The 13,764-nt window shown below is 40.5% G+C and overlaps 1 protein-coding gene across 1 annotated transcript in view; it reads right to left on the reverse strand.

The window, feature by feature from the left end:
- The window catches only part of rab2a (RAB2A, member RAS oncogene family), a 34,721-nt gene extending 23,167 nt beyond the window's left edge, over positions 1–11,554 (reverse strand). Inside the window, exons 1-2 of the mRNA XM_008293041.1 lie at positions 11,345–11,554; positions 507–578 (exon numbers count right to left, since the gene is read on the reverse strand). Of these exons, the coding sequence (XP_008291263.1) occupies positions 507–578; positions 11,345–11,390 (118 nt within the window). The 5' untranslated portion in view covers positions 11,391–11,554. The remainder of the gene's footprint in view (positions 1–506; positions 579–11,344) is intronic.
- Between the last annotated feature and the right edge of the window lie 2,210 nt (positions 11,555–13,764).

Genomic DNA, 13,764 nt, shown 5'->3' on the forward strand with positions numbered 1-13,764 from the left:
GTGACACAAGGCTACAGGAATCTGATGGTAAGAAATGTTGACATTTTTCAGCACGTCTTTACAAACATTCTCGGCCTGCATCGCCTCCTAAGATTGAGGAAATAAATAATCACTGTAACTGAGGCAATTTTGACATCCTTGCTTTATCAGATGCAGCACAGTGTGTTCAGCTAAATGTGACTTAGTCTGTCTTAATGTCATCACAGCTAGTGTGAGTTCAGCTTTGCTTATCTGAAACAACATTATCTTTCCCTGTGACAAAGGTTCATGATATCAGTAAGGTATGGCTCGTATACTGACAACCTAGCACAGCTAATTACTTCCACCTTTAAAGTGTGCGATGCTTTTTGTATTTTCTTTCATAATGCACCAGCTAGGTTTTAAACTGCTTGCAAGCAACAAAAGGTGTGAAATGAGTCATTGCTAAATCCTGCTGATGCATTACTCTTAAATGAATATAGTTGTGGTGATGATGGGGACATGATGATGAGAACCGGAGCTCTTACCGATGGTGAGGTCGTGAACTGGCTGAAACCTCTTGTCTGTGAACTGTAGTAATAGACATGACTTTCCCACACCTGAAAAAAAACAAAACAAAACAATATTAAAGAAGAGTCACATTAAACAAACAGCAACAAAACAAAATCTGCAAATCAGGTACATTTACAAGCTCATGTCTCCCACACAGAGCAGACACTATGCTGTTTGTAGGAGTTGCAAAGGTACATCAGTAATTTATAAAATGTGACCAATTCATATTTAATATGGGAATAATAGAGTCATTATCCAGTTAAAAAGCCCAAGCAGGGAGCTATTTTTCCAGCCTTGCTTTAGTCAGCAGAGCTAACTAACTGCTAGCAAACTAACTGACCAGCTGGCCACTTGGTATGTGTGATGCCACTGTTTTTCCAAAAGGGCACTAATGAATCTGCTCGTTATCAACACTACACTACACAAGGCTCCATTTGTGAATGTTGCAGACTGTCAAAAACAATTACATGGAGCAAAACTGCAGACAAGCAACACAGTGGCGACGTTATTTTTCCCTTAATGTACAATGTCTGACTTTGATTAAATTCAGATAAATTTCAAAACCAAAAGAAATACAGTGCATCATTGAATCACAAAGTCAGATGACAGCGCTTGCAAATGTGACATGTGAATCAAAAACAGATTTTTACTGCACAGGGGGAAATGCTGTAAAAGATTCTTGGAAGCCTTCAGACCCAAAACTAGTGAGTTGCCATTTCCTTGACGCTTACTAGAACACAACGTAGAAGCAGCAGGAACACACTGAACAGGTTTGGTGCAGCAGCAGCTCGACTGAAACCTGTTATGACCTTAGTGTTCATCCCTTGATAGTGGTGTATGCTGCTGAATACTAAACTAAACAGGGATGGGCAATATAGCAAAAAAACAAATATCATGATAAAATGTTTGATTTCAGTTGATTTGATAATTCTGTATGATCGACTTTTGAGTTTAAGATTTTTCACGGTGGTTTGCATCTGATGTGTTGAAGTGAAACAATCAAAAAATGTCTTTTTGCCATCAGTATGAAGTTGTGTGTTGTTTTTTTTTTTTGCTTAAGTCTAATAAAACATTCTCATTTTCACCACGCACAATGTCAAGCACAGCAGTCACATCACTTACACTTCAAAGACTGAACATTTCTTAATATACAATTGAAATGTACACATGGGGGCATCTGTGTGTCATGATGAGATATTCTTCAAAAAATTTAAGCTCTAACTGCAAGGAAGAAAAAAAAAATCAGACAGCAGTGATTTCACTCCTTCTGATGTATTAAATTCAGTGACTGGTATTCTGAGGCTAATGCTCTGTACGGATGTTTCAGCGTCTCTTTGAGAAATGATGTTTACTGATCTGTGAAAAAAAAAAAAAAAGAAGTGAACGGCATCATCTTCACCCCAACCTAATTCAATTCTAAAGCTTTTAAGAAATCCAAGAGTGTCTAGCAGATTCAAGAACACCAAGAAACGTATTTAATGGTTTATTGTTTTTAGACTCCAGTTTATGGTCGATGAGCATTGAACGGGGGTTAAGGAGTGCTTTTGCATATGCATGTGTCTGAGAAAAAAAACGCAATGGATTGGAGGAGGGGGGAGGGTGAAAAGATGAACAAAAGAGGATGTTAAGGAGATGGAGAGGCACAGAAGCTGACGGAGATTCGTGGAAGTGAGGGTCGTTCAACTCCGTGGTTTCCAAGGGTCACCATCGCCAGGCAGTGGTGTTGCTAGGCAGGGACTGTGTGATGATGATGATAAGGGATGGAGGGATCTTAAGGAGGGAAGATACATGGAAGGTGTAACAACCACGTCATCGTCACCTCCATCACACTTGCAGTCAACAAGCACCTGCATACAGAGCAGACATCCACTACCAAGACTCAACAGCGAGCGAAGAGAATATAATAAGTGGTTTAGATGCCACAAGCTACTTCTTTCCAATTAGCTAAATTAGTCACAATGTGATTACCGGACCATTCTAGCATAACGCAACTTCCCATTTCTGGCCAAGAGGTAACAGCATGGTGCCTGTGGTATGGAGCAGCAGCAAACCATCTACAGCAGCCTATAATCAAAGCCTGCTGTGCCTTCGAATGGTGAGAGTGGCTACAATCATAGTTGGAATTAATGGAGAACTACATAATACGTTTCCCTGAAAATCTCTTTTCAACAGTGTCTAGCTGAGGTAATAATGCCTCACCTCACTTTATCATGCAGAGGTAATTCTAACTCTGGACAGACCTGCTGGGCTATCAGAAAACAGAGAGAGAATAAGTCGACTAGATTACTGACAGGTGGATGAATAAAGTTGGTCTGGCTGAGTAAACACCAGTATGACTCATGTAATGATAGCTACTGGCCAACATTCTGCTTTCTTCCACTTTCTTTCATCCCTACAGCTGTTTAACATCTGCACACTAATAATTAGAAAGTTTCATGAAACAGTACACATTAGCTAGTTATATTTTTAAAGAGCACCAAACAACCCAGGACAATATTGTGCACTAAAATACAAACAGGAGACACAGCTAGCAAAGTGAAATTTAAACCAGGGCTCTGCTCTTCACGCAAGGAGATCTGGCTAATGTGATTTTACAGTTTCTGAAAGCTGGCTTAAGCAGTTGTCATAGCAACAAGTCCTTCATGGCCGAAGCCATCATGAGTTGTCCCAACTAATAGAGCAATTTTCCGATAAGGCTGCAACTAGGCATCCACAGATCGATACTGTTGTAATTGTGTTTTTCAGTGGACAACGTGTTAGTTGACGAGAAGTTAACGAAAGCCTCGATTTTTGAAAGACAAATTAAAATACTGATGTCCCAGCCAATTATTAGATCCGATAATTCCGATAATCATTATTGCTATTGTTGTTAGCGGATTCCTGTTAAAATATTTGAAATACAAAATGCTGTTTGGCTCTGATGCAGCCACCTCTCTCTACCATTAGTCACCATTCTGTGCTTTTAAGCAATGTTCCACCCACAGCTCTATCTGATATTACTGTGACAGGTAATATCAGTTAATTTTCTTTCAAATACACATATGTAAAACATAAACTAACAAATACATTCTGATAAAGTTTTGGGGTGGAGTTTATGATTTGCTGAATTTTGACACTTAAATTAGAATTTTTATGGCAACGGCATATTGGATTGATTACTAAGAATCAGTACCGACCCTGAAAGAACATTTTTGTTTGATGCCTAAATATCAGAAATAAATAACTATATTTGATTTGAAATGGGACAAGAAGAGTCCACATATTTACTAAATATAACAGTTTAACATCTTATTTCCGCATGTTAGAATGCTATATGCATTAAACACAAAGTACAAGTGAGATGAATAGGAACATCATTCGGTCTGCAGACAGCCAAACCACTGGAAATACTACAATCGACCAGCTTTTGGCATCAAATACAAAACTGAGAATTTGGATGTCTAGCGCCTCAAAACACACGAGTGAAAAATTAAAATAAATGAATTATTACATGGCGCTAGATGAGGCTTTCTGGTTAGGAGGTCAAAACTATTTTTTCCTGTTAAAAGAATGAGAATTCAATAAGAGTCTAAATCAGTTCATAAATCAGCTCATCAATTACATGGTTTGTGCTGCAGATGTATTTGACAGTTCAACAGGCCACCGAGATGCTGCTCTGCTCACTTACTGCAGTAACCTGAAGCTTAGCAAGGTCAGCAGAGTATAGCACAATCCCTGCTGAGGAATCTGACAGAAAGCCTGTCCACAGGAGCTGTCCTTGCACGCTAGTTACTACTGAGGTGCCTGCAAGCAAAGCAACTGATCTCAAGCCACTGGAGCTGCCAAATCACAGTGGTTCCTGTGAGCTGACAGCAGGGGTTTGAAGAAATTCATGAAGTTGAACAGCAGCACAACCTGTGAGTCCTGAACTTGTAGTTTTAGAGGTTGTGAAAGGTTATTTTCTCAGTCAGCTTCTCACTCTGTCAAGGGATTCTACATGAACGCAGTGGTGTGCCGTCAGGGCCAGCAAGGCCTTCTCTGCTGATTCACATTGTAATATTTTCCCATTATTCTTTTACATTTCTCCCAATAGTCTGTTCTCTTCATTTCATTGTGTGTCTCTGGGCTGTGGTGCTTCCAGCAGTGTATGTTTATATTAGAGCTTTCATCCAATCATATGTCACGTCATCATGTGTTGCCAGGGTCAAAGAAATCTGTCCTGAGGCCGTCAGAATCAAAAGTGAAGGCACCTGTAGCTTAAAATGCATTGCAATGAAACTGTTGCTTTAACCAATCAGATTTAGAGTTGGTGGTCCCAGGGTACGATAATGTCAGCATTTTCACATCCTCTGATTGGATGGTCAGAGAGCTTAACCAAAGCTAGTGATTTGTATCTGTAGCGACCTGCACAAGCTAAAACTTTACCATAAAAGTATTGTTTTACTTTTTTTAAGTTAAGCAAGCGGACATTCTCAGCCTTAAATCAAATTAAAAACACGACTGGACAGGCCCGACTTTCAGCATTAGCCTCCATGATAATAGAACAGGACTTATTGTTTGAAGTGAAACACACGGATTACCTGCTCAACACAGTGACTGAACTCCTCATGAGGAAAGAAAGGAGGATGGAGTTTGTGTTCACATAATCACAAGTTTTGGTGAGAAAATACATATTTCTGTCATTTTATTGGGTTAATACTGATGCGCCTGCTGTGGCTGCAGTGAACGGAGACTTGTTGAATTGTTCTAATTGGGCTTCTTGCTACATGAGATACCTGTCTGCGATGCAAAGTCCTGTTATGCTGCCTTTCTGCATAATACTGATGGTTTCTATATGGACGCAGTGGCCCCTTCAGGAGACAGCGAGAGTGAATGAGAGAGTCTTGCATATCCCAGACGTTCATTCTGCAAAACTTAAATGATCCTGAAGAAAAGCTCTCTCATCTTGCCTGTACTACTGTGTATGTACAGCAAAATGACAATAAACCTGATTTGATTTGACGATTTCTGATTTCTTTTCACTGGTTCCAAGCAAGTGGGTCTCTGTTAGAAAAAAAGTGACATCAGGATTTGGAAATGTATGAATGTGATGACTGTTGTTGTGTCAGTCAGTCAAATCTGGTCTGACCACACAGATAGACCAGAGGAGGCAGTTTTTTTAATGTTTAACTCATCTATTTTCTGAGTAATAATCATCACATTTCATCCATTACCTTGTTCTTAAGCACGACAACAAAATCAAAACCTTCAAGCAAAAAATTTCTAATAGATTGGTCAGAATGCCTCCTTGTCTACAAGGCAGTTAGTCAGAGAATACAGTGTAAAACCAGGTCATATGACTACTGGACCACACATACCACACATGAGGCTCAGCTAACATTCCTAATTATTACTAGTGTACTACTTCACTTCAGTTACTAGCTGAAAATGTCTCTTCAAGATAAGACACATAAGCAGATATTAACTAGAGATATTAAACTGAAATGTTGCAGTGGCTCATTAGAAAAAGCACTATCCCAGAGAACTGTCATGTTCCACAACACCACTGGACTGTAGCCCCCCGAGGGCCCTTGCTGTCAAACTTTACTCAAGGTAAATACATGCCCTGTGCAGCTGACTCTGGATCATCTTTAGAAATGGTTAGAAATGAAAAATGTACCTGAATTGAAGGCTTGCTCTTATTTCACAAGTATATTTATTGAAGTATTGTTCTTATAGTTCTATTGATCTTGGTATGTTTAGTTGAAAGAATCCCAACAAATTGGAGTTCCTTTCATAAAAACACATCTGCGCTTTTTGTTCTGACAACTGATGCATCACAATGCACCTCCAAATTCTCCAAACGGGGTCAAACTCTCTCAGAAGTGGGAAGTCTCTGGAAACTTGCAGACCCGCAGACAGTGCTCACTAGAACAGAGTCTATTTTTGGAGGTTTAACCACATACAGAGGCTATAATTTTCTTTTCAGACTCAGTTTGTCTTTCTGCCAACATGATCTGTGGACGGCCTGGCTGGAGGCCATTGGTCAGAGAGGAAGTCCAACTTTAAACAGAATTCGCAAAGTTTACAGTTCAATCAATAACTCTTACTTTTGTAATTCCTCGCTTGTGACTTGCATCATAGAGCAAAGTCCCTCCTCCAACATTGAATAGAGGCAGAATCTGGTTTAATATTAAGTGATATTTTAAGTGTTTTCTATTAGGGTATTGTAGACAGAATAAGAGGGGAGAGAGAGGTGGATGACACTAGGCCCTGGGGATGTTATATGACCAGTGCTGTAAACCCCTAAACCACCAGCCACGTTCAGTAATACTTTAACAAAGGTCCTTGATTCTCTACAGGCTCCTTCTATAAAGGAAAGAATATATGTTTTTACAATTACCATATAACAGAGATATAAAAAACAATATTCACACACACTAGCTACACTGCTGATGAACGCATGCAGACTGTCAGCGGAGTTTTTCACTGAGTTTGTCTATTATGGGTAAGTTAATATGAATAGACTACAGTAAACTGTAATAGTACGTGTTCACAGGATCTGTCATTTCTATGCTTCCTATTTACTGGCTGTGTATTCGGCTACATAATGCACTCTGGTAGCTTTGTGATGCGTTTTGAGAGACAGGGCGTCGTTCTGCCTGCTCCTCACTGGCTTAAAGTTGAGATCTTGGCTATTTTATGCTAAAGAAGGCAGTCAGATTCAGTAACTGCATGGCTACTTCTCATCTCTTTTCATAAATATATATTTGTCAAAGTATCCAAAACGAGCCGCCATGCTGGTCCGGTTTGAAATTCAGGAGCAGACAGCTTACATGTGAAGCGTTCGTCCAGTCAGGTGAAGACAGTGTTTGCACAGCTGGAGGAGGGTGAAGCCTGTAAGCCTGTCAGAAATCTATCGCCATACTGCCTAGTCCAAATCCTATCAAGCGTCCAATGTTGCGAAGCAGTGCAGTTCATCGTGTCCCAAAACGCCCTGTACCATAAGGAATAAAGTTACTACACAACTGTCAGCTGATGCTGGCAAAATAAATCCGGGCAGAGTGGCCAAGACTCCAAGTTGGAACGCTGTTTAACACAAAGTTGTAATTTTCTGTACGCTTCCAGTTTTAAATAAAAAAATATTGACATGTTGTGGCTTGTTTCTGTGTCAAGAGGCCACGTGCACTTTGCATAAAAAGTATAAATACAGAAGATTCTCTATATTACATTTGGATCTCTGTCTCGCATATCCACCACATACCACTGCTTACATGCCTGATGTAGCCTGTTCATGGATTATAAGGGAAGTAGAGAAACGCAGCAGCCACAAACATTATATTTAGGGACCTACTGAAGTACACCTGACTGACATGTTGTTCTTTTGGTGAAGGAAACACAACTGGGCACAAAACTGTAGCCATCTAACGGCTTAGAAGAAAGGACACAAGACAACTTTGACTACATGTTTGACAGTTAGGCTAGAAAACTAAAGCTGTATAGTATAGTAGTATAGCTGTATGTTAGCCACAAGGGTGTTTCATCTGTTCCAAACACTGCCTCTGCATTAAATCCAAAAAAAGCTCATCCACGAATATACCTGACCGACTGATAACAGTTCTGTCATTCTCTGAGTGACGGTGTAGTGATTATCACAGATCTAAGCCAACTGGGTCGTATGAATCAAATGATGGAATTTAATCTGCACATCCAATTAGTCTTGTTGGACAACTAACCAGTGTTTCTCACAGACGGTACGGAGCAGGTAAGAGTTAAGACTGTGGCCTGGGGGGGGGGGGACTAAAGGAAAGGCCAAGGCATTTACACTAAGTTTCTGTCAAAAAGCATCAGTTGCTTTGGACAAACACCTCGACCAGATGTTCTGCTGTATGAAGCTTAAATTATTTGCTTTGACTCAACAAGACAGTTGCATTTTCACAAACAGACACACCCAACTGAAACATGTCACACTACTGTACTCTAAGACCAGACATAGATTATGAAGGAGCGATAAAAAATGGCTGTGCAAAGCAGCAACCAGCGAAACTCCATTAGTCTGCAGGAGGTCGAGATAAGCACCTGACAGGCTGTGATATAATCTAGCGGTAGGTGATATGAAGCTATTTGGTTATCATATGTGACCAAATACTTTTATCCTACAATGACATGCTTTCTCATGAAGGGGGCTCTCCACGATATTGTATGCAGAGCGTCAATGCTGAAGCTAGGACTGGACCTGAATAGCTGAGTATTTGTTCGCTGTGCTGTAATCGGGATATCAATTTTGATATCCAAATACTACCTACTACCCTCGTAAACAAGGAGCACTGTTTGGTACACTATTAGTCAAAATTAGCACTTGTGTCCTTTTACTTATAAAGTTCGACTGAAAACACCGAAAAAAACACATTGGTCACAGCTTCAAAGATGATCTGCAAAAATGCTAACTTTTGGCTCTGCCAAAGTCGTACAGACTACACTCAGAAACAAAAGCTGATATTCCAAATGAGATCCCTTAAACTGTCTCATATTTTAAAACACAGGGCTCATGTCAGGAGAATTTGGAAAAACCAACTGGCTTTACTTTCACCAAATTAAAAGGATGAGTCTGAGGTTTACTGACTGGCTGCTTGTTCAGTCTTAAATTACTATTTGCAAACAGTTAGATAATATTGCTAAACACAATTAATCAACAATAGCGTGCATCACAGAACAGTGCACGCCCACATAGACACTACAGTCTAGTTTCTTGCTTCATGTGATTTGTGTGTTTATATTCTACACATGTCCAATTTCTATCAGCGTGCCTGTTGATCTTTTTGTTGACAGAAATCACGTGATCTACAATTAGCAAACATCCTGCAGCTTTGGGTCTCGTAATATTCAACACGGCATCATTTGCTGGCCTTATTGCTTGATTATTAATATTTAGGAACTGGAGGCTGGACAAGTCTCTCTGATAAAGTGGTCTTTAATTTAGAATTGTGTTAAAAAAAAAAAGTTTCCCTTTTGTGTGGTATTTCGATATATATTCTTGGTTTATCTCTTGGACCAGTGTGACTCAGGGTATGTCCAGAGAGGACACAGCCAAACAGTGTGGGATTATGTAAAATAATTTCAATGTTTCTCCTGAGATTTATCACCCTGATCCTAATGTTAATGTTCTCAGGGTGCTTCCAGAGATTCCTGGGTCAAACCCATCAAATTGGTAATATCATGTCCACAAGAAATTTGGGCGTTTCATTCCTTCTACTTCTTTCCATCCAACTTGTAGAACAACTACAGGATAAAAAAAACAAGCAAGAATTTAGGATGGCCTGATGAACAAAAGATGTTTAGGAGTGCTGGCTGTAATGAGACTGGTCACATACTGGCAACCCTCAACATATAAATGACACCGTGTATAAAATAACATTCACACTCTGCAATCGAATGCAATTTAACAGTCTACAACGAAAAACATCTTTTTGAGACAGATTTTGCAAGATTTTTGCAGTCTGGAGAGGTGTTCAGTTGTAACTCATAACGATCATTGTAACGATCATTTCTACTCTGTCATTTGCTTGACTAAAAAGCCGACTACTGACAGTATGTGTGTGCATGTGACTGCTGCACAGATGGAGTATGTCTGGTGTAGACATACATCAAGCTTGAACCCTGGCTGCAGCTCTCTCCAGTACTTGCTACGAGAGGTAAACAAAAACAGCAGGCAAAATAAGAACCTGTTTCGCAATAACTCTGTAGTAAACATGCAGCCCACCACAGTGATCACCTTAACATCTGATGACCACTGATGACCTCAAATAAATTCATGTACATGCAGTTTAAGAGTCTTTCTCTGACGTATTCAGTAGCTTACACTGTCATACGTTTCTCTAGCTCTAGTCTTCTAAACTAATAATAATTTAATTTGTGCTTTCATGCCTAGAGACACATATTTGAATCCTATTTGAAGTCTGTGGTTTGGCTCCTTGTATATAATGATTTCAACACATTTCTCACGGTCTCACATGACTGATATTAACCCAGTCTGTTTTTCTGACACCGGGGCGACATCATTATAATACAGCAGCATTTGAAATGCACCTGCTGCCACACTGCAAGCCAACTGATCAGGGCCCCCATCAGTACAGCCAGCTAACTGTAAACAGATGACAACATTACCTATGTTTTCCACTGGTTCTCCACACAGGTGGCTACCCGATAAAAAACACTTTTAGTCCTGTAAAATAAAATACGTAGTAGAAGATCTTGCAACGAGTCTAATCGTGGTCGGAAATCTGGTGAGAAATTAGAGCTGCTCTACGCCATTTCAGGGAATATTAGAGGCTTTAGCTTGGCCTTCACGGACAAGAAGCTAAGCTAATGTTAACTGTGTTATCTGAATACATCCATAACAGAAAGACATGACGGCTGCAGTTGTTTGTCATGTGCATCAAGATCTTATGGAGCGTTAATTTGCTGTCGTGACAGCTGTTTGCTAAACATTTAGTGGAGCAGCTATGCTAGCTGGGTAGTTAGCTACGTTAGCAGGCGGTGGCTAACACCCCCACCCTCGACGCAAACGGACAAAAGGCCCAACATAGATCTGCCAGTGTCAACAACCGCTACACCGAAGCAGCACAGGAAAAGCTTGTGTCAGGGTCCCTGTGTGTAGTTAACTGGCACTGTCAGGGTGTTTAAAGATTATTCAAATATGTTAACAGGGAACATTGGAGCTGTCATCCCACCCCTTGCGTCTCCGCTTTTACCACGTCATTGGACTATCCAACACTGCGGAAATACACCGCTAGCTAACGGCTAACAGCTAGCTTGATGCTAACTGGCAGCCTAGCTGGCACTTGCTGCGGCTTACCCGTGTCTCCAATGATGATGTATTTGAAGAGGTACGCGTACGCCATGGCCCCTGGTTTGTGCAGTCAGCTGTCTCGACCGTTACACCTTCGTAAAACCAACCGTGAACCGTGTGAAAAACGTAGCTGACAGCCTGTTAGCCTGTTTTTCTCTGTCGGTGCTCAGGAAGGAACAATAAACAGCCAGAGCCTCGGCTCGACGTCACACGGTCCGCCCTCGCCACGCTACAGAATGATGCGTTCAGGCTCCGCTCAGAAACTTTATGGTACGTTCAAATACTTCGATCATTACTGAAATAACTAGATAGTGTACAACAGAAGAGAGTACACCTCTGTGTAATAACATTTAAATGTCAAACGATTCTAAATTGTATCACCTGGTTGTAATTAAATGACTTTTAAGGCGACCAGTCCTGCTGTTGCTTTTATGTATAGTGAATATTGGTGAAAAGGGAAACACAATATACAAATCGTTCCACTGTCTCACTTCTTAACTTGATTAAATTCTGTAACCATTAACCCCCTTACACTAGTATACAGAATAAAAACTAAAGAATAAATAAAGCACAGACTTGATGAAACCATCTCAAACTCGTTTATTTGGATATAAAAACAGTGAAAATAGAGAAGAATGGGACTTCAAATCTTTTGTCCATCACATAAGCGTCCTCATTCATTTGCTTAAAATAATGATATATGTATGATTTATTTAAATCACAATACACATGTCAGGAGAAGAAGTAAAATAGCTGCAAAGAGCTAATTAGGGTTTTATTGGTGTGGCAATTATTTCTAAGCAAGCAAGTTAAAACTTGTTAGCTCTTCTAAGCTTAGATCTAGCTACCTAACACATAACACATTAATGAGCTTACTCGAACTTCATGTCACACCAACTTTTATGATATTATTTATGTATATATATTTATATACATATTATATTATTTATTAAAAACAGTACTTTTACTATGTTAAAAAAAAACCCAGGCATCTACAGACACTTTTATTCAAAGCAACGTACACCTGAGAGTAGATACACGTTCATTCACCAATGGCGACAGAGCTGCCATGCAAGGTGCTGTCTGCCATTGGGAGTAACTTCGGGTTCAATGTCTTGCCCAAGGGCACTTTGACTGTGGAGAGGCGGGGGATCGAACCACCAACTACTACCTGAGTCACAGCTGCTCAACAATGCATGCGTCATGGAGGAGCTTGCTGGAGGGGTTGTGCTGCTCTGTATTTCACTTTAAACTACCCCAAAGGTGTTCTTTTGGAATCCAGCCAGGCGACACACTTGGCCAGGTCGTAGTGTTCAGTTTGTTCTACTTAATACTCTTGTGTCATTTTGGCAGCGTGCTTTGGCTCATTATCACAGTTCTGTTGACTGGGAGTATTTTTGTATATCCACAGACATTTCTGATTTTATCTATCAATGTCATCCCCCCAACACCTTTTGCACTCATGCAGCCCCAAATCATTACACTCTTATCTTAGTGCTTGGCTGTCAGGACGATGCATTCGCTGTAGTAGTTCTGATCAGGTTCATGTCAGGCTTTTTGGGAACAGATTTTCTTTCTGCTCAGTTTTGAGAAGATCTGTACATTACAATCAGTCTAATTAGTTTGATTAAGGGCAGTATGGTGGTCTGGTGGTGAGCACTGTTACCTTACACCTGTATCTGAATCCCGGCCTGGGGTCTTTCTGTGTGGAGTATGCATGTTCTCCCTGTGTTCTCCGGCTTCCTCCCACAGTCCAAAGACATGCTGGGGTTGACTGGTAATTCTTAATTGTGAATGTGAATGTGACTGTACTTGGTTGTCTGTCTCTAAGGCCCCTTTTCCACCAAGCTGGTTACAGGTCTAGTTCGGAGCCAGTGCCGGACTTAGCACCAGTTCTTTGTGTTTCCACCACCTGAGCACTGACTCCAGGCTCCAAAAACATGTAGCCCTGTGAAAGACCGGTGACCTGTCCAGGGTGTCCCCTGCCTTCACCCTAAGTCAGCTGAGATAGACTCCAGCCCTCCACGACCCTAGTGAGGATTCAGCGGTGTGTAGATGATGATTGGATGGATAGTTGGATTAAAGTAAACAAGCTAGTGACTATGAAGTATCTTTCCCCTAGCACTAGATACGTTTTATTTGTTAAATGTTTGAAACTGCCCTTTTCTCAGTTCAGCCAAGGTGGATGTCACTCCTCATGTTAACTACCTGCTTCTCAGAGAGCCTCCCATTCAGTACACAGTACCACAGCATGCTTTCATTATATTAGACAGGAATCTTCCTGCATTGAAATGCATTAACCAGTACCAAAGACCACCCTATGTAATTCCAGCGGGCTTTATTTAGATTTAAACAGCATATTTCCTACATATTAAACACATATAACACAGTCTTAGCTGAAGCCAAAGACTCCAGCAACTGCATAA

This window comes from Stegastes partitus, unplaced genomic scaffold (assembly GCF_000690725.1).
Source record: "Stegastes partitus isolate 25-593 unplaced genomic scaffold, Stegastes_partitus-1.0.2 Scaffold854, whole genome shotgun sequence".
NCBI lineage: Eukaryota > Metazoa > Chordata > Actinopteri > Pomacentridae > Stegastes > Stegastes partitus.